General features: G+C 44.4%; 1 protein-coding gene across 1 annotated transcript in view; it reads right to left on the reverse strand.

Annotated features, from left to right (window-relative positions):
* Positions 1-6,255: 6,255 nt before the first annotated feature.
* Positions 6,256-18,887, reverse strand: part of LOC311119315 (uncharacterized protein) — a 60,191-nt gene continuing 47,559 nt past the window's right edge. Inside the window, exons 6-9 of the mRNA XM_084194035.1 lie at positions 12,656-12,716; positions 11,325-11,441; positions 8,377-8,756; positions 6,256-7,779 (exon numbers count right to left, since the gene is read on the reverse strand). Of these exons, the coding sequence (XP_084050161.1) occupies positions 7,593-7,779; positions 8,377-8,756; positions 11,325-11,441; positions 12,656-12,716 (745 nt within the window). The 3' untranslated portion in view covers positions 6,256-7,592. The remainder of the gene's footprint in view (positions 7,780-8,376; positions 8,757-11,324; positions 11,442-12,655; positions 12,717-18,887) is intronic.

Raw genomic sequence — 18,887 nt, forward strand, 5'->3', positions numbered from 1 at the left:
AGCAAACCTGGTTTAAAAAAACTAGATAAAGCAACACCTCGCGGCACAACGCCTCTCCCCTATTTGACCTAGATAGTTTGTGTGTATGTATTGATATGTAGGCTACGTGTGCCATTTTTAAAACATTTATGTAGTTCTGTCCTTGAGCTGTTCTTGTCTATTGATGTTCTGTATTATGTCATGTTTTGTGTGGACCCCAGGAAAAGTAGCTGCTGCTTTTGCAACAGCTAATGGGGGATCCTGAATAAAATACAAAATAAATACCAAAATACCCTTTTGAGCATGGTGAAGTTATTAATTACACTTTGGATGGTGTATCAATACACCCAGTCTCTACAAAGATACAGGAGTCCTTCCTAACTCAGTTGCTGGAGAGGAAGGAAACCGCTCAGGGATTTTCACCATGAGGCCAATGGTGACTTTAAAACAGTTACAGAGTTGAATGGCTGTGATGGGAGAAAACTGAGGATGGGATCAACAACACTGTAGTTATTCCACAATACTAACCTAATTGACAGAGTGGAAAGAATGAACTTTATGTCCTAAATACAAAGCGTTATGTTTGGGGCAAATCCAACTCGTCACTGAGTACCACGCTTCATATTTTCAAACATGGTGGTGGCTGCATCATGTTATGGGTATGCTTGTCATCGGCAAGGACAAGGGAGTTTTTTGGGGGGATAAAAAGAAACAGAATAGAGCTAAGCACAGGCAAAATCCTAGAGGAAAACCTGGTTCAGTCTGCTTTCCACCAGACACTGGGAGATGAATTCACCTTTCAGCAGGACAATAACCTAAAGCACAAGGCCAAATATACACTGGAGTTGCTTACCAAGACGACATTGAATGTTCCTGAGTGGCCAAGTTACAGTTTTGACTTAAATCGGCTTGAAAATCTAATGGCAAGACTTGAAAATGGCTGTCTAGCAATGATCAACAACCAACTTGACAGAACTTTAAGAATCTTAAAAAATATATAATGTGCAAAGTGCTTAGAGACCCAGAAAGACTCACAGCTGTAGTCGCTGCCAAAGGTGATTCTAACATGTGTTGACTCAGGGGTGTGAATACGAGTGTAAATTAGATATTTCTGTATTTCATTTTCAATAAATTATGGGGTAATGTGTGTAGATGGATGAGATTTTAGTTTTTTTTTTAATCCATTTTTAATTCAGGCTGTAACGATGTGTAAAATGTCAAGGAGTACGAATACTCCTGAAGGTCACTGTAAAGCAGGCCGTTGCAGTGTTCCGGTTTAAACGTCCTGTCAGTTGTAGGGGTTCTGTACCCTACGACCTTCCTATCCTAGTTCCTAACTCCTCCTCCCCCCCCCCCCCTCCCCGCAGGCCTGTGTGTGATGATCGGAGCGTCCATCTACACGGCGGAGAGAGAGGGTTTTACGGAGGAGTCTCTAAGGAAGGGGGGATACGGTTCGTCCTACGTCCTGGCCTGGGTCAGCTTCCCCATGACCCTCATCAGTGGACTCATGTATCTGGTGCTGAGGAAACGCAAATAGACGCAAACACCCCATAATATACCCTGGAAACCCTATCAAACCCCTCATGTATCTAGCGCTGTGGAAACACAGACACAGCAACACCCCATAATATACCCTGGAAACCCTATCCAACCCCCTATCAAACCTTGACAAGGAGCCAAGGAGAGGACGCTCTATAGGACTGTTGGAACGTAGCCCAGTAAGCCCCGCCCCCTGAGGATTCTGCTTCAGGAAGAGAGCAATACAACACCTAGCTATGTTAGTCCTAGTCCATAGAGTACACCTGGTGTAGAAGACAAGGTGGAATATGTAGGATTGTCCGTCTGTCTGCCGGCCTGTCTGTGAGTTGGTCTGTCTGTCTGCCTGCCTGTGAGTTGGTCTGTCTGTCTGCCTGGCGGCCTGCCTTTGAGTTGGTCTGTCTGTCTGCCTGCCTGTGAGTTGGTCTGTCTGTCTGCCGGCCTGCCTGTGAGTTGGTCTGTCTGTCTGTCTGCCTACCTGTGAGTTGGTCTGTCTGTCTGCCTGGCGGCCTGCCTTTGAGTTGGTCTGTCTGTCTGCCTGCCTGTGAGTTGGTCTGTCTGTCTGTCTGCCTGCCTGTGAGTTGGTCTGTCTGTCTGCCTGGCGGCCTGCCTTTGAGTTGGTCTGTCTGTCTGCCTGCCGGCCTGCCTGTGAGTTGGTCTGTCTGCCGGCCTGCCTGTGAGTTGGTCTGCCTGGCGGCCTGCCTGTGAGTTGGTCTGCCTGCCGGCCTGCCTGTGAGTTGGTCTGTCTGCCGGCCTGCCTGTGAATTGGTCTGTCTGTGAGTCTCTCTGCTTGCCGGTCTGTCTGGTGAAAGATGCTGAGATGTTAATATCTAGAACATTAAAGAACAGGGGTGGGATGATAAAACTGTTCAAACTTGAATAAAACTAAATGAAACCCACTAAAGGAATGTGTGTCTGAGGCTTCACTGTAACAATACACCCACTATAGTGATGATTTCCCATAGCCACAGGCTGACAGTCTGTGTGTTAAAAACAGGATCTTCATGATGTCCCACAGTCTGACAGTCTGTGTGTTAAAAACAGGATCTTCATGATGTCCCACAGTCTGACAGTCTGTGTGTTAAAAACAGGATCTTCATGATGTCCCACAGTCTGACAGTCTGTGTGTTAAAAACAGGATCTTCATGATGTCCCACAGTCTGACAGTCTGTGTGTTAAAAACAGGATCTTCATGATGTCCCACAGTCTGACAGTCTGTGTGTTAAAAACAGGATCTTCATGATGTCCCACAGTCTGACAGTCTGTGTGTTAAAAACAGGATCTTCATGATGTCCCACAGTCTGACAGTCTGTGTGTTAAAAACAGGATCTTCATGATGTCCCGTAGCCACAGTCTGTGTGTTAAAAACAGGATCTTCATGATGTCCCACAGTCTGACAGTCTGTGTGTTAAAAACAGGATCTTCATGATGTCCCACAGTCTGACAGTCTGTGTGTTAAAAACAGGATCTTCATGATGTCCCACAGTCTGACAGTCTGTGTGTTAAAAACAGGATCTTCATGATGTCCCGTAGCCACAGTCTGTGTGTTAAAAACAGGATCTTCATGATGTCCCACAGTCTGACAGTCTGTGTGTTAAAAACAGGATCTTCATGATGTCCCACAGTCTGACAGTCTGTGTGTTAAAAACAGGATCTTCATGATGTCCCACAGTCTGACAGTCTGTGTGTTAAAAACAGGATCTTCATGATGTCCCACAGTCTGACAGTCTGTGTGTTAAAAACAGGATCTTCATGATGTCCCACAGTCTGACAGTCTGTGTGTTAAAAACAGGATCTTCATGATGTCCCACAGTCTGACAGTCTGTGTGTTAAAAACAGGATCTTCATGATGTCCCACAGTCTGACAGTCTGTGTGTTAAAAACAGGATCTTCATGATGTCCCACAGTCTGACAGTCTGTGTGTTAAAAACAGGATCTTCATGATGTCCCACAGTCTGACAGTCGGTGTGTTAAAAACAGGATCTTCATGATGTCCCACAGTCTGACAGTCTGTGTGTTAAAAACAGGATCCATATGTAGGGTCTTAATTTGATCACTCTTTTTGTTGCCGAAAATGTCCTGCTGCTCTGCAGGAAGTCTTCACCTTAGGTTCTATCTGACATTTTGACGTAGAGCTGCTCTTTAGGTGGTCCGTTACATGTGATATGTCAGATTTCTGAAAAAGTAAATTTACAATGAAAAAAAAAAAGACAAATCAGAAGTTTTACAATTTACAACAAAGTACGTTCATCTCTAGGAGACAGAACGTGTCTCCTTCCTGAGTGGTATGACGGCTGCGTGGTCCCACGGTGTTTATACTTGCGTACTATTGTTTGTACAGATGAACGTGGTACCTTCAGGCGTTTGGAAATTGCTCCCAAGGATGAACCAGACTTGTGGAGGTTTACAATTTTTTTTCAGAGGTCTTGGCTGATTTCTTTTGATTTTCCCATGATGTCAAGCAAATAGGCACTGAGTTTGAAGGTAGGCCTTGAAATAGATCCACAGGTACACCTCCAATTGACTCAAATGATGTCAATTAGCCTATCAGAAGCTTCTAAAGCTATGACATCATTTTCTGGAATTTTCCAAGCTGTTTAAAGGCACAGTCAACTTAGTGTATGTAAACTTCTGACCCACTGGAATGGTGATACAGTGAATTATAAGTGAAATAATCCGTATGTAAACAATTGTTGGAAAAATTACTTGTGTCATGCACAAAGTAGATGTCCTAACCGACTTGCCAAAACTATAGTTTGTTAACAAGAAATGTGTGGAGTGGTTGAAAAACAAGTTTTAATGACTCCAACCTAAGTGTATGTAAACTTCCCACTTCAACTGTAAATGTGATATTTCTAAAAACCTGTTTTTTGCTTCGTCATTATGGGGTATTGTGTGTAGATTGATGAGGGGGGAAAAAAACAATTTTATCCATTTTAGAATAAGGCTGTAATGTAACAATGTGGAAAAAGTCAAGGGGTCTGAATACTTTCCGAATGCACTGTATGAGGCAGAAAGAGAGCCGTATGAGATTAGAACACATGTACACATCGTGAGGCTGTATATTATTTACAGATTTGAGATCTGTGGTTGAAGTTGCTTGATTTTCCGATGAAACAGACCAAATTTGTCTTTAATATTGTTAAGGTGGATCGTTTACTCCACAGACCCAGGAGACAGCTTGGCGGTGTTCAGTAGGGCACACCATGGCGTGTTTGAAACCTTTTTGAAAACAGGCAAGGTTCTACCTTGAACTTATCCAATAAGAAACACTAAAATGAACGTTTCTTATTTGACAAGATCTGGCTGCGTCTCCCCGATTCTCTCGTTTCGTAACGTTTTTATCCATAATGAACAGCACCCAGGCAACCCCCTCAACATGCTACAGGCCAAACTAAAAGAGATTTAAAGGAAGACAGACATGCTTTTATTCTGAAGACTAAAAAGCATTTAGTCTCTGTTGATGCGTTTGTAAATGAAGTATAATTCCCTCACGGCGTAACACCAGTAGAACGTGGAAACGGGTTTCTGATGGAAACGATAATAAGATGTTACCGAAGGCTCTTTCTACACAATTTGATTTGATGCTACCTTGGATTCTATTGGAATTCTATAGCATTCTATTGGAATTTTATAGCATTCTATTGGAATTTTATAGCATTCTATTGGAATTCTATTCGACCCCAAAGGCAGCTTCTGTTTGGCTTTGTTGTTTCCATAGAGACAGAGCCCTCCCACCCCGGACTGGGCTCATCATGGGAGCGTGGTCTTATTAAATGTATTTTTTCTTGTCTCCTGTGATCATTGGTCCTGGTAACTGTCTATGTCAATGTCTGCATCCCCAGTTCTCCACACTTATCCCCCAAGTGTACACTTGTCTTGCACCCTTTCTCGCATGGATTTAACAAAAATGGGGGAAACTCCCAGCCTCCGGCCAGTGCATACACCAATCCTATGCGGAGTGCGCAAGCGTACACTCCTGGAAAAAGGGTGTAGACTCGGGACACGGCCTAGGAATGAAGCGCTAGTTGCTGATCATGTGAAAGAGACTGAAAGATCAACCAACATCACTAACACAGTTTCTGGTGATCTGGTGCCACCTGCTGGCGAACCACAGCTCACTGCCTGTCTTCACAAAGCGTCCGAGTAGGAGTGGTGATCTAGGATCAGTTTGGCCTTTTAGATCATGATGGAATAACATGAACTGGCCAGGGGACACCTGATCCTAGATCACCACTCCTACTGAGAGACGCTTTAATGAATACAGGTGTAGGTACTCTACTAGTACAAGGGTCTGGTAACTCCAGTCCTGGAGAGATGGTCTCTATTCAAAGGGTCTGGTAACTCCAGTCCTGGAGAGATGGTCTCTATTCAAGGGTCTGGTAACTCCAGTCCTGGAGAGATGGTCTCTATTCAAGGGTCTGGTAACTCCAGTCCTGGAGAGATGGTCTCTATTCAAAGGGTCTGGTAACTCCAGTTCTGGAGAGATGGTCTCTATTCAAAGGATCTGGTAACTCCAGTCCTGGAGGGATGGTCTCTATTCAAAGGGTCTGGTAACTCCAGTCCTGGAGAGATAGTGGGTATTTAGGCCATTGTATTTGAAATCAGATGTGTTAGTGCTGGGCTGGGACAAAATCCTGCACAGCCAGAAGCTCTGTAGGAGTGGGCTACTCAGACACAGACGTCAAAACGTTTCATATAATCATCAAAGACACAAACTTCACAAGAAGACAAGTTAGGAAACGTTGAGATGTTTTTATTATTAAAACGGAGGTAAAACCTTTAAGAATGAAAGTGATGAAACAAGATCTAACAGTGGAAAGGGTCATATCCCTGAAGACAGGTGTGACTGGTAGTCATGACCAACATCACTAACACAGTTGACTCCACTAGGACAGATCTACAAAACATCGCTAACACAGTTGACTCCACTAGGACAGATCTACAAAACATCGTTAACACAGTTGACTCCACTAGGACAGATCTACAAAACATCGCTAACACAGTTGACTCCACTAGGACAGATCTACAAAACATCGTTAACACAGTTGACTCACTAGGACAGATCTACAAAACATCGCTAACACAGTTGACTCCACTAGGACAGATCTACAAAACATCGCTAACACAGTTGACTCCACTAGGACAGATCTACAAAACATCGCTAACACAGTTGACTCCACTAGGACAGATCTACAAAACATCACTAACACGGTTGACTCCACTAGGACAGATCTACCAACATCGCTAACACTTTTGACTCCACTAGGACAGATCTACAAAACATCACTAACACAGTTGACTCCACTAGGACAGATCTACCAAACATTGCTAACACAGTTGACTCCACTAGGACAGATCTACCAAACATCGCTAACACAGTTGACTCCACTAGGACAGATCTACCAAACATCGCTAACACAGTTGACTCCACTAGGACAGATCTACCAAACATCGCTAACACAGTTGACTCCACTAGGACAGATCTACAAAACATCACTAACACAGTTGACTCCACTAGGACAGATCTACCAAACATCGCTAACACAGTTGACTCCACTATAACAGATCTACCAAACATCGCTAACACAGTTGACTCAACTAGGACAAATCTGTAGCTCAGTTGGTAGAGCATGGCGCATGCAACCCCAGGGTTGTGGGTTCGTTTCCCACGGGGGGGCAGTATGAAAATGTATGCACTCACTAACTGTAAGTCGCTCTGGATAAGAGCGTCTGCTAAATGACTAAAATGTACAAAATCTGTATCACTATGTCTATATATATATATTCAGGTTCCTAACTAATTAGTGATCTTAATTCATCAATCAAGACAAGGGTGGAGCGAAAAACCCGCAGACGCTCGGCCCGGTTGTTGTGGATCCTTCATTGGATTGGTAATGCTATTGAAAACACATAAAAACACTGTTTCTGTTTCCCCTTTTAGATGTAGCAGCGAGAATAGCTGACTCTAGCGACCACTAGATCTCAGGGGGTTAAAGACAGTAACCTTTCACCTCTCACCTCGGGGGCCAGAGCGGCCTTCAATCTAGATGGACAGAACCCCAACACGTATCTATCTATGCCAGGACCACAGTCTGTACGTCGCTGTAGGGTCCATAGCGACCATACCGGTCCTTGCCGACCACGATGACGTTGGTGGTACCCGATTGGTACTTGGTTACCGTGACAGCCATGGGCAGGGCCAGGGCCTTGACCACACCCACATTCCTCCAGGAGGGGTAGGAGTCCTGAGAGATGTAGATACTGGGGGGAGGGGGAAGAGAGAGGGAGGAGAGAGAGGGAGGGGGGGAGAGGGAGGAGGAGGAGGGGTAGGAGAGAGAGGGAGGGGTAGGAGAGAGGAGAGAGGGGGAGGAGAGAGAGGGAGGAGGAGGGGTAGGAGAGAGAGGGAGGGGTAGGAGAGAGGAGAGAGGGGGAGGGGGAGGAGAGAGAGGGAGGGGGAGGAGAGAGAGGGAGGGGGAGGAGAGAGAGGGAGGGGGGAGAGGGAGGAGGAGGAGGGGTAGGAGAGAGAGGGAGGGGTAGGAGAGAGGGGGAGGGGGAGGAGAGAGAGGGAGGAGGAGGGGTAGGAGAGAGAGGGAGGGGGAGGAGAGAGGGGGAGAGGGAGGAGAGAGGGGGAGGGGGAGGAGAGAGGGGGAGGGGGAGGAGAGAGAGGGAGGGGGGGGAGAGAGAGGGAGGGGGGGAGAGGGGGAGGAGGAGGAGAGAGGGGTAGGAGACATTCCTTTATGTTTCTTTTTTTTTTATGGTAATCATAATCACCAAAAATATGGAATTGAAAAAAATTCCATATTTAGCCCTCAGTTAGCCCTCAGTTTGAGAGCCGGGCGGCTCTGTCTGCATCCGTACCTGTAACTGTCCATGTCGGGCGCTGCGGGGTCTTCCTCAGCGACCCTCCAGTGGATGACCAGACACGGGGAAGGGTTTCGGATACGGGCCAGGTGCACTAGGGGCTTCTGGGGGATGGAGTGGGAGGCCGCCTCCAGGGGGAGGGAGGAGGGGAAGGGGGTCGGGGGGAGAGGAGGGAGACGGAACAGCAGCTCACTCTGAGTGGGAGGAACACGGAGAGCAACAGGAAGACGAGGGGAGATGGGAGGAGAGGAAGAGGAGGAGTCCTCCGTCTTAACAGCGTTTTCCATCTTCACCGTGCTCTCCGTTTTAACTGGAACTTCAGGAGCTGGAGACATGACTGGTGGTCCGGTCACAGGTACTGCTGAAGCCTCTACCTTCTACGCAGAAGACAAGGGAGAGGTGACACGGTTTGAAAGTTACAGAGAAAGAAAGACAGAAAATAAAGAAAATTACTTATTACATCTTCCTATATCGTTGCTGGACCAAGCCCATTAATAACCACTTTCAGAAGACTATATTGTTGCTGGACCAAGCCCACTAATAACCACTATCAGAAGACTATATTGTTGCTGGACCAAGCCCATTAATAACCACTATCAGAAGACTATATTGTTGCTGGACCAAGCCCACTAATAACCACTATCAGAAGACTATATTGTTGCTGGACCAAGCCCACTAATAACCACTATCAGAAGACTATATTGTTGCTGGACCAAGCCCATTAATAACCACTATCAGAAGACTATATTGTTGCTGGACCAAGCCCACTAATAACCACTATCAGAAGACTATATTGTTGCTGGACCAAGCCCATTAATAACCACTTTCAGAAGACTATATTGTTGCTGGACCAAGCCCACTAATAACCACTATCAGAAGACTATATTGTTGCTGGACCAAGCCCATTAATAACCACTATCAGAAGACTATATTGTTGCTGGACCAAGCCCACTAATAACCACTATCAGAAGACTATATTGTTGCTGGATCAAGCCCACTAATAACCACTATCAGAAGACTATATTGTTGCTGGACCAAGCCCACTAATAACCACTATCAGAAGACTATATTGTTGCTGGACCAAGCCCATTAATAACCACTATCAGAAGACTATATCGTTGCTGGACCAAGGCCACTAATAACCACTATCAGAAGACTATATTGTTGCTGGACCAAGCCCATTAATAACCACTATCAGAAGACTATATTGTTGCTGGACCAAGCCCATTAATAACCACTATCAGAAGACTATATCGTTGCTGGACCAAGCCCATTAATAACCACTATCAGAAGACTATATTGTTGCTGGACCAAGGCCACTAATAACCACTATCAGAAGACTATATTGTTGCTGGACCAAGCCCACTAATAACCACTATCAGAAGACTATATTGTTGCTGGACCAAGCCCATTAATAACCACTATCAGAAGACTATATTGTTGCTGGACCAAGCCCACTAATAACCACTATCAGAAGACTATATTGTTGCTGGACCAAGCCCATTAATAACCACTATCAGAAGACTATATTGTTGCTGGACCAAGCCCACTAATAACCACTATCAGAAGACTATATTGTTGCTGGACCAAGCCCACTAATAACCACTATCAGAAGACTATATTGTTGCTGGACCAAGCCCATTAATAACCACTATCAGAAGACTATATTGTTGCTGGACCAAGCCCACTAATAACCACTATCAGAAGACTATATTGTTGCTGGACCAAGCCCATTAATAACCACTATCAGAAGACTATATCGTTGCTGGACCAAGCCCACTAATAACCACTATCAGAAGACTATATTGTTGCTGGATCAAGCCCACTAATAACCACTATCAGAAGACTATATTGTTGCTGGACCAAGCCCATTAATAACCACTATCAGAAGACTATATTGTTGCTGGACCAAGCCCACTAATAACCACTATCAGAAGACTATATTGTTGCTGGACCAAGCCCACTAATAACCACTATCAGAAGACTATATTGTTGCTGGACCAAGCCCATTAATAACCACTATCAGAAGACTATATTGTTGCTGGACCAAGCCCATTAATAACCACTATCAGAAGACTATATTGTTGCTGGACCAAGCCCATTAATAACCACTATCAGAAGACTATATTGTTGCTGGACCAAGCCCATTAATAACCACTATCAGAAGACTATATCGTTGCTGGACCAAGCCCACTAATAACCACTATCAGAAGACTATATTGTTGCTGGACCAAGCCCATTAATAACCACTATCAGAAGACTATATTGTTGCTGGACCAAGCCCATTAATAACCACTATCAGAAGACTATATTGTTGCTGGACCAAGCCCATTAATAACCACTATCAGAAGACTATATTGTTGCTGGACCAAGCCCATTAATAACCACTATCAGAAGACTATATTGTTGCTGGACCAAGCCCATTAATAACCACTATCAGAAGACTATATTGTTGCTGGACCAAGCCCATTAATAACCACTATCAGAAGACTATATTGTTGCTGGACCAAGCCCATTAATAACCACTATCAGAAGACTATATCGTTGCTGGACCAAGCCCATTAATAACCACTATCAGAAGACTATATTGTTGCTGGACCAAGCCCATTAATAACCACTTTCAGAAGACATTGAGAGTGACAGATAGAATGCAGAGAGGTAAGAGCGTAGCTGAACCGTACCGGTACTTGAGGAAAGAGAACGGGAGAAGGAGGAGGAGAGGGAGAAGGAGCGTAGCTGAACCGTACCGGTACTTGAGGAAAGAGAACGGGAGAAGGAGGAGGAGAGGTAGAAGGAGCGTAGCTGAACCGTACCGGTACTTGAGGAAAGAGAACGGGAGAAGGAGGAGGAGAGGTAGAAGGAGCGTAGCTGAACCGTACCGGTACTTGAGGAAAGAGAACGGGAGAAGGAGGAGGAGAGGTAGAAGGAGCGTAGCTGAACCGTACCGGTACTTGAGGAAAGAGAACGGGAGAAGGAGGAGGAGAGGTAGGAGGAGGGCTGCTGTGTTTCTCTCCATTCCTCTCCTTTTCAATCTTCCTGTCTGGGGCCTTCTTATTGGACATCTAGGAGAGACAAACAACCAATCACAGACAAGCTGTTAGTGTCAGCACGTCATCAGTAGTTGGGGTGTTTGTTTGTGTGTAGTGTGTGTGTAGTGTGTGTGTGTCTAGGTGTGTGTGTGTGTAGTGTGTGTAGTGTATAGGTGTGTGTGTAGTGTGTGTAGTGTATAGGTGTGTGTGTGTGTAGTGTGTGTAGTGTGTGTGTGTAGTGTGCTGTGTGTGTGTGTGTGTAGTGTGTGTGTATAGGTGTGTGTGTGTAGAGTGTGCGTGTGTAGTGTTTGTGTGTAGTGTGTGGTGTGTGTGTGTGTAGTGTGTATGTATAGGTGTGTGTGTGTAGAGTGTGTGTGTGTAGTGTTTGTGTGTAGTGTGTGGTGTGTGTGTAGTGTATAGGTGTGTGTGTGTGTGTAGTGTGCTGTGTGTGTGTGTGTAGTGTGTATGTATAGGTGTGTGTGTGTAGAGTGTGTGTGTGTAGTGTTTGTGTGTAGTGTGTGGTGTGTGTGTGTGTAGTGTGTATGTATAGGTGTGTGTGTGTAGAGTGTGTGTGTGTAGTGTTTGTGTGTAGTGTGTGGTGTGTGTGTAGTGTATAGGTGTGTGTGTGTGTAGTGTGTGTGTGTAGTGTGCTGTGTGTGTGTGTGTAGTGTGTATGTATAGGTGTGTGTGTGTAGAGTGTGTGTGTGTAGTGTTTGTGTGTAGTGTGCTGTGTGTGTGTGTAGTGTGTATGTATAGGTGTGTGTGTGTAGAGTGTGTGTGTGTAGTGTTTGTGTGTAGTGTGTGGTGTGTGTGTAGTGTGTGTGTGTAGTGTGTGGTGTGTGTGTAGTGTGTGTGTGTAGTGTTTGTGTGTAGTGTGTGGTGTGTGTGTAGTGTTTGTGTGTAGTGTGTGGTGTGTGTGTAGTGTGTGTGTGTAGTGTTTGTGTGTAGTGTGTGGTGTGTGTGTAGTGTGTGTGGTCCTCTGTAGCTCAGCTGGTAGAGTACGGCGCTTGTAACGCCAGGGTAGTGGGTTCGATCCCCGGGGGACCACCCATACACAAAAATGTATGCATGCATGACTAAGTCGCTTTGGATAAAAGCGTCTGCTAAATGGCATATTATATTATTATATTATGTAGTGTGTGTGTGTAGAGTGTGTGTGTGGTGTGTGTGTAGAGTGTGTGTGTGTAGTGTGTGTGTAGAGTGTGTGTGTGTGTGTGTAGAGTGTGTGTGTGTAGTGTGTGTGTTACCATTTTCTGCCAGAAGCCATCTACACTCTTCTTCTTCCTGTCCTCCTCATCAGAATCTGACCTGAAGAACATGGATTATAGATATTAGTACACTACCAGTCAAAAGTTTGGACACACCTACTCATTCAAGGGTTTTTCTTTATTTTTTACTATTTTCTATATTGTAGAATAATAGTGAAGACATCAAAACTATGAAATAACACATATGGAATCATGTAGTAACCAAAAAAGTGTTAGACAAATCAAAATACATTTTATATTTGAGATTCTTCAAAAAGCCACCCTTTGCCTTGATGACAGCTTTGCACACTCTTGGCGTTCTCTCAACCAGCTTCATGAGGTAGTCACCTGGAATGCATTTCAATTAAAAGGTGTGCCTTCTTAAAAGGTAATTTGTGGAATTTCTTTCCTTCTTAATGCGTTTGAGACAATCAGTTGTGTTGTGACAAGGTACGGTTGGTATACAGAAGATAGTCCTATTTGGTAAAAGACCAAGTCCATATTATGGCAAGAACAGCTCAAATAAGCAAAGAGAAACGACAGTCCATTATTACTTTAAGACATGAAGGTCAGTCAATCCAGAACATTTCAAGAACTTTGAAAGTTTCTTCAAGTGCAGTCGCAAAAACCATTAAGCGCTATGATGAAACTGGCTCTCATGAGGACCGCCACAGGAATGGAAGACCCAGAGTTACCTCTGCTGCAGAGGATAAGTTCATTAGAGTTACCAGACTATAAGTTACCCAAATAAGTGCTTCACAGAGTTAAAGTAACAGACACATCTCAACATCAACTGTTCAGAGGAGACTGTGTGAATCAGGCCTTCATGGTCGAATTGCTGCAAAGAACCACTACTAAAGGACACCAATAAGAAGAAGAGACTTGCGTGGGCCAAGAAACACGAGCAATGGACATTAGACCGGTGGAAATTTGTCCTTTGGTCTGGAATCCAAATTTGAGATTTTTGGTTCCAACTGCCTTGTCTTTGTGAGACGCGGTGTGGGTGAACCGATGATCTCCGCATGTGTATTTCCCACCGTAAAGCATGGAGGAGGTGGTGTTATGGTGTGGGGGTGCTTTGCTGGTGACACTGTCTGTGATTTATTTAGAATTCAAGGCACACTTAACCAGCATGGCTACCACAGCATTCTGCAGCGATACGCCATCCCATCTGGTTTGGGCTTAGTGGGACTATCATTTGTTTATCAACAGGACAATGACCCAACACACCTCCAGGCTGTGTAAGGACTATCCAAACTTTTGATGGGTACTGTATATGTATGTATGTGTATATGTGTATATGTGTATATGTGTATATGTGTATATGTGTATATGTGTATATATATATATATATATATATATATATATATATATATATATATATATATATATATATATATATATGTATGTATGTATGTATGTATGTATGTATGTATGTATGTATGTATGTATGTATATATATATATATATATATATATATATATATATATATATATATATATATATATATATATATATATATATATATATATATACACATACACACACTGCTCGAAAAAATAAAGGGAACACTAAAATAACACATCCTAGATCTGAATGAATGAAATAATCGTATTAAATACTTTTTTCTTTACATAGTTGAATGTGCTGACAACAAAATCACACAAAAATTGGAAATCAAATGTATCAGCCAATGGAGGAGGTCAGGATTTGGAGTCACCCTCAAAATTAAAGTGGAAAACCACACTACAGGCTGATCCAACTTTTATGTAATGTCCTTAAAACAAGTCAAAATGAGGCTCAGTAGTGTGTGTGGCCTCCACGTGCCTGTATGACCTCCCTACAACGCCTGGGCATGCTCCTGATGAGGTGGTGGATGGTCTCCTGAGGGATCTCCTCCCAGACCTGGACTAAAGCATCTGCCAACTCCTGGACAGTCTGTGGTGCAACGTGGCGTTGGTGGATGGAGCGAGACATGATGTCCCAGATGTGCTCAATTGGATTCAGGTCTGGGGAACAGGCGGGCCAATCCATAGCATCAATGCCTTCCTCTTGCAGGAACTGCTGACACACTCCAGCCACATGAGGTCTAGCATTGTCTTGCATTAGGAGGAACCCAGGGCCAACCGCACCAGCACATGGTCTCACAAGGGGTCTGAGGATCTCATCTCGGTACCTAATGGCAGTCAGGCTACCTCTGGCGAGCACATGGAGGGCTGTGCGGCCCCCCAAGGAAATGCCACCCCACACCATGACTGACCCACCGCCAAACCGGTCATGCCGGAGGATGTTGCAGGCAGCAGAACGTTCTCCACGGCGTCTCCAGACTCTGTCACGTCTGTCACATGTGCTCAGTGTGAACCTGCTTTCATCTGTGAAGAGCACAGGGCGCCAGTGGCGAATTTGCCAATCTTGGTGTTCTCTGGCAAATGCCAAACGTCCTGCACGGTGTTGGGCTGTAAGCACAACCCCCACCTGTGGACGTCGGGCCCTCATACCACCCTCATGGAGTCTGTTTCTGACTGTTTGAGCAGACACATGCACATTTGTGGCCTGCTGGATGTCATTTTGCAGGGCTCTGGCAGTGCTCCTCCTGCTCCTCCTTGCACAAAGGCGGAGGTAGCAGTCCTGCTGCTGGGTTGTTGCCCTCCTACGGCCTCCTCCACGTCTCCGGATGTACTGGCCTGTCTCCTGGTAGCGCCTCCATGCTCTGGACACTACGCTGACAGACACAGCAAACCTTCTTGCCACAGCTCGCATTGATGTGCCATCCTGGATGAGCTGCGCTACCTGAGCCACTTGTGTGGGTTGTAGACTCAGTCTCATGCTACCACTAGAGTGAAAGCACCGCCAGCATTCAAAAGTGACCAAAACATCAGCCAGGAAGCATAGGAACTGAGAAGTGGTCTGTGGTCACCACATGCAAAACCAGTCCTTTATTGGGGGTGTCTTACTAATTGCTTATAATTTCCACCTGTTGTCTATTCCATTTGCACAACAGCATGTGACATTTATTGTCAATCAGTGTTGCTTCCTAAGTGGACAGTTTGATTTCACAGGAGTGTGATTGACTTGGAGTTACATTGTGTTGTTTAAGTGTTCCCTTTATTTTTTTGAGCAGTATATATATATATATATATGTGTGTGTGTATGTATGTATACATACACACACACACACACAGTTGAAGTCGGAAGTTTACATACACTTAGGTTGGAGTCATTAAAACTCGTTCTTCAACCACTCCACAAATTTCTTGTTATCAAACTATAGTTTTGGCAAGTCGGTTAGGACATCTACTTTGTGCATGACACAAGTAATTTTTCCAACAATTGTTTACAGACAGATTATTTCACTGTATCACAATTCCAGTGGGTCAGAAGTTTACATACACTAAGTTGACTGTGCCTTTAAACAGCTTGGAAAATTCCAGAAAATGATGTCATGGCTTTAGAAGCTTCTGTTAGGCTATTTGACATCATTTGAGTCAGTTGGAGGTGTACCTGTGGATGTATTTCAAGGCCTACCTTCAAACTCAGTGCCTCTTTGCTTGACATCATGGGAAAATCAAACGAAATCAGCCAAGACCTCTGAAAAAACATTGTAGACCTCCACAAGTCTGGTTCATCCTTGGGAGCAATTTCCAAACGCCTGAAGGTACCACATTCATCTGTACAAACAATAGTACGCAAGTATAAACACCATGGGACCATGCAGCCGTCATACCGCTCAGGAAGGAGACGCGTTCTGTCTCCTAGAGAACGTGCGCAAAGTGCAAATCAATCCCAGAACAACAGCAAAGGACCTTGTGAAGATGCTGGAGGAAACAGGTTCAAAAGTATCTATATCCACAGTAAAACGAGTCCTATATCGACATAACCTGTAAGGCCGCTCAGCAAGGAAGAAGCCACTGCTCCAAAACCGCCATAAAAAAGCCAGACTACGGTTTGCAACTGCACATGGGGACAAAGATCGTACTTTTTGGAGAAATGTCCTCTGGTCTGATGAAACAGAAATAGAACTGTTTGGCCATAATGACCATCGTTATGTTTGGAGGAAAAAGGGGGACGCTTGCGAGCCGAAGAACACCATCCCAACCGTGACGCACGGGGGTGGCAGCATCATGCTGTGGGGGTGCTTTGCTGCAGTTGTGCACTTCACAAAATAGATGGCATCATGAGGAAGGAACATTATGTGGATATATTGAAGCCACATCTCAAGACATCAGTCAGGAAGTTAAAGCTTGGTCGCAAATGGGTCTTCCAAATGGAGAATGACCCCAAGCATACTTCCAAAGTTGTGGCAAAATGGCTTAAAGACAACAAAGTCAAGGTATTGGAGTGGCCATCACAAAGCCCTGACCTCAATCCTATAGAACATTTGTGGGCAGAACTGAAAAAGTGTGTGCGAGGAAGGAGGCCTACAAACCTGACTCAGTTACACCAGCTCTGTCAGGAGGAATGGGCCAAAATTCACCCAACATATTGTGGGAAGCTTGTGGAAGGCTACCCGAAATGTTTGACCCAAGTTAAACAATTTAAAGGCAATGCTACCAAATACTAATTGAGTGTATGTAAACTTCTGACCCACTGGGAATGTGATGAAAGAAATAAGAGCTGAAATAAATCATTCTCTCTACTATCGTTCTGACATTTCACATTCTTAAAATAAAGTGGTGATCCTAACTGACCTAAGACAGGGATTTTTTACTAGGTTTAATGTCAGGAATTGTGGAAAACTGAGTTTAAATGTATTTGGCTAAGGTATATGTAAACTTCTGACTTCAACTGTAAAATAAAGAAAAACCCTGGAATGAGTAGGTATGTCCAAACTTTTGACTGGTACTGTATGTATGTATGTATGTATGTATGTATGTATGTATGTATGTATGTATGTATGTATGTATGTATGTATGTATGTATGTATGTATGTATATATATATATATATATATATATATATATATATATATATATATATATATATATAGGGGAGATTTCCTACTTACAAAGCATGTAGAGGTCTGTAATTTTTATCATAGGTACACTTCAACTGTGAGAGACGGAATCTAAAACAAAAATCCAGAAAATCACATTGTATGATTTTTTAAGTAATTAATTTGCATTTTATTGCATGACATAAGTATTTGATCACCTACCAACCAGTAAGAATTCCGGCTCTCACAGACCTGTTAGTTTTTCTTTAAGAAGCCCTCCTGTTCTCCACTCATTACCTGTATTAACTGCACCTGTTTGAACTCGTTACCTGTATAAAAGACACCTGTCCACACACTCAATCAAACAGACTCCAACCTCTCCACAATGGCCAAGACCAGAGAGCTGTGTAAGGACATCAGGGATAAAATTGTAGACCTGCACAAGGCTGGGATGGGCTACAGGACAATAGGCAAGCAGCTTGGTGAGAAGGCAACAACTGTTGGCGCAATTATTAGAAAATGGAAGAAGTTCAAGATGACGGTCAATCACCCTCGGTCTGGGGCTCCATGCAAGATCTCACCTTGTGGGGCATCAATGATCATGAGGAAGGTGAGGAATCAGCCCAGAACTACACGGCAGGACCTGGTCAATGACCTGAAGAGAGCTGGGACCACAGTCTCAAAGAAAACCATTAGTAACACACTACGCCGTCATGGATTAAAATCCTGCAGCGCACGCAAGGTCCCCCTGCTCAAACCAGCGCATGTCCAGGCCCGTCTGAAGTTTGCCAATGACCATCTGGATGTTCCAGAGGAGGAATGGGAGAAGGTCATGTGGTCTGATGAGACAAAAATAGAGCTTTTTGGTCTAAACTCCACTCGCCGTGTTTGGAGGAAGAAGGATGAGTACAACCCCAAGAACACCATCCTAACCGTGAAGCATGGAGGTGGAAACATCATTCTTTGGGGATGCTTTTCTGCAAAGGGGACAGGACGACTGCACCGTATTGAGGGGAGGATGGATGGGGCCATGTATCGCGAGATCTTGGCCAACAACCTCCTTCCCTCAGTAAGAGCATTGAAGATGGGTCGTGGCTGGGTCTTCCAGCATGACAACGACCCAAAACACACAGCCAGGGCAACTAAGGAGTGGCTCCGTAAGAAGCATCTCAAGGTCCTGGAGTGGCCTAGCCAGTCTCCAGACCTGAACCCAATAGAAAATCTTTGGAGGGAGCTGAAAGTCCGTATTGCCCAGCGACAGCCCCGAAACCTGAAGGATCTGGAGAAGGTCTGTATGGAG

The sequence above is a fragment of the Coregonus lavaretus genome (assembly GCF_964263955.1).
Source record: "Coregonus lavaretus genome assembly, contig: HAP1_SCAFFOLD_808, whole genome shotgun sequence".
Classification (NCBI taxonomy): Eukaryota; Metazoa; Chordata; class Actinopteri; order Salmoniformes; family Salmonidae; genus Coregonus; species Coregonus lavaretus.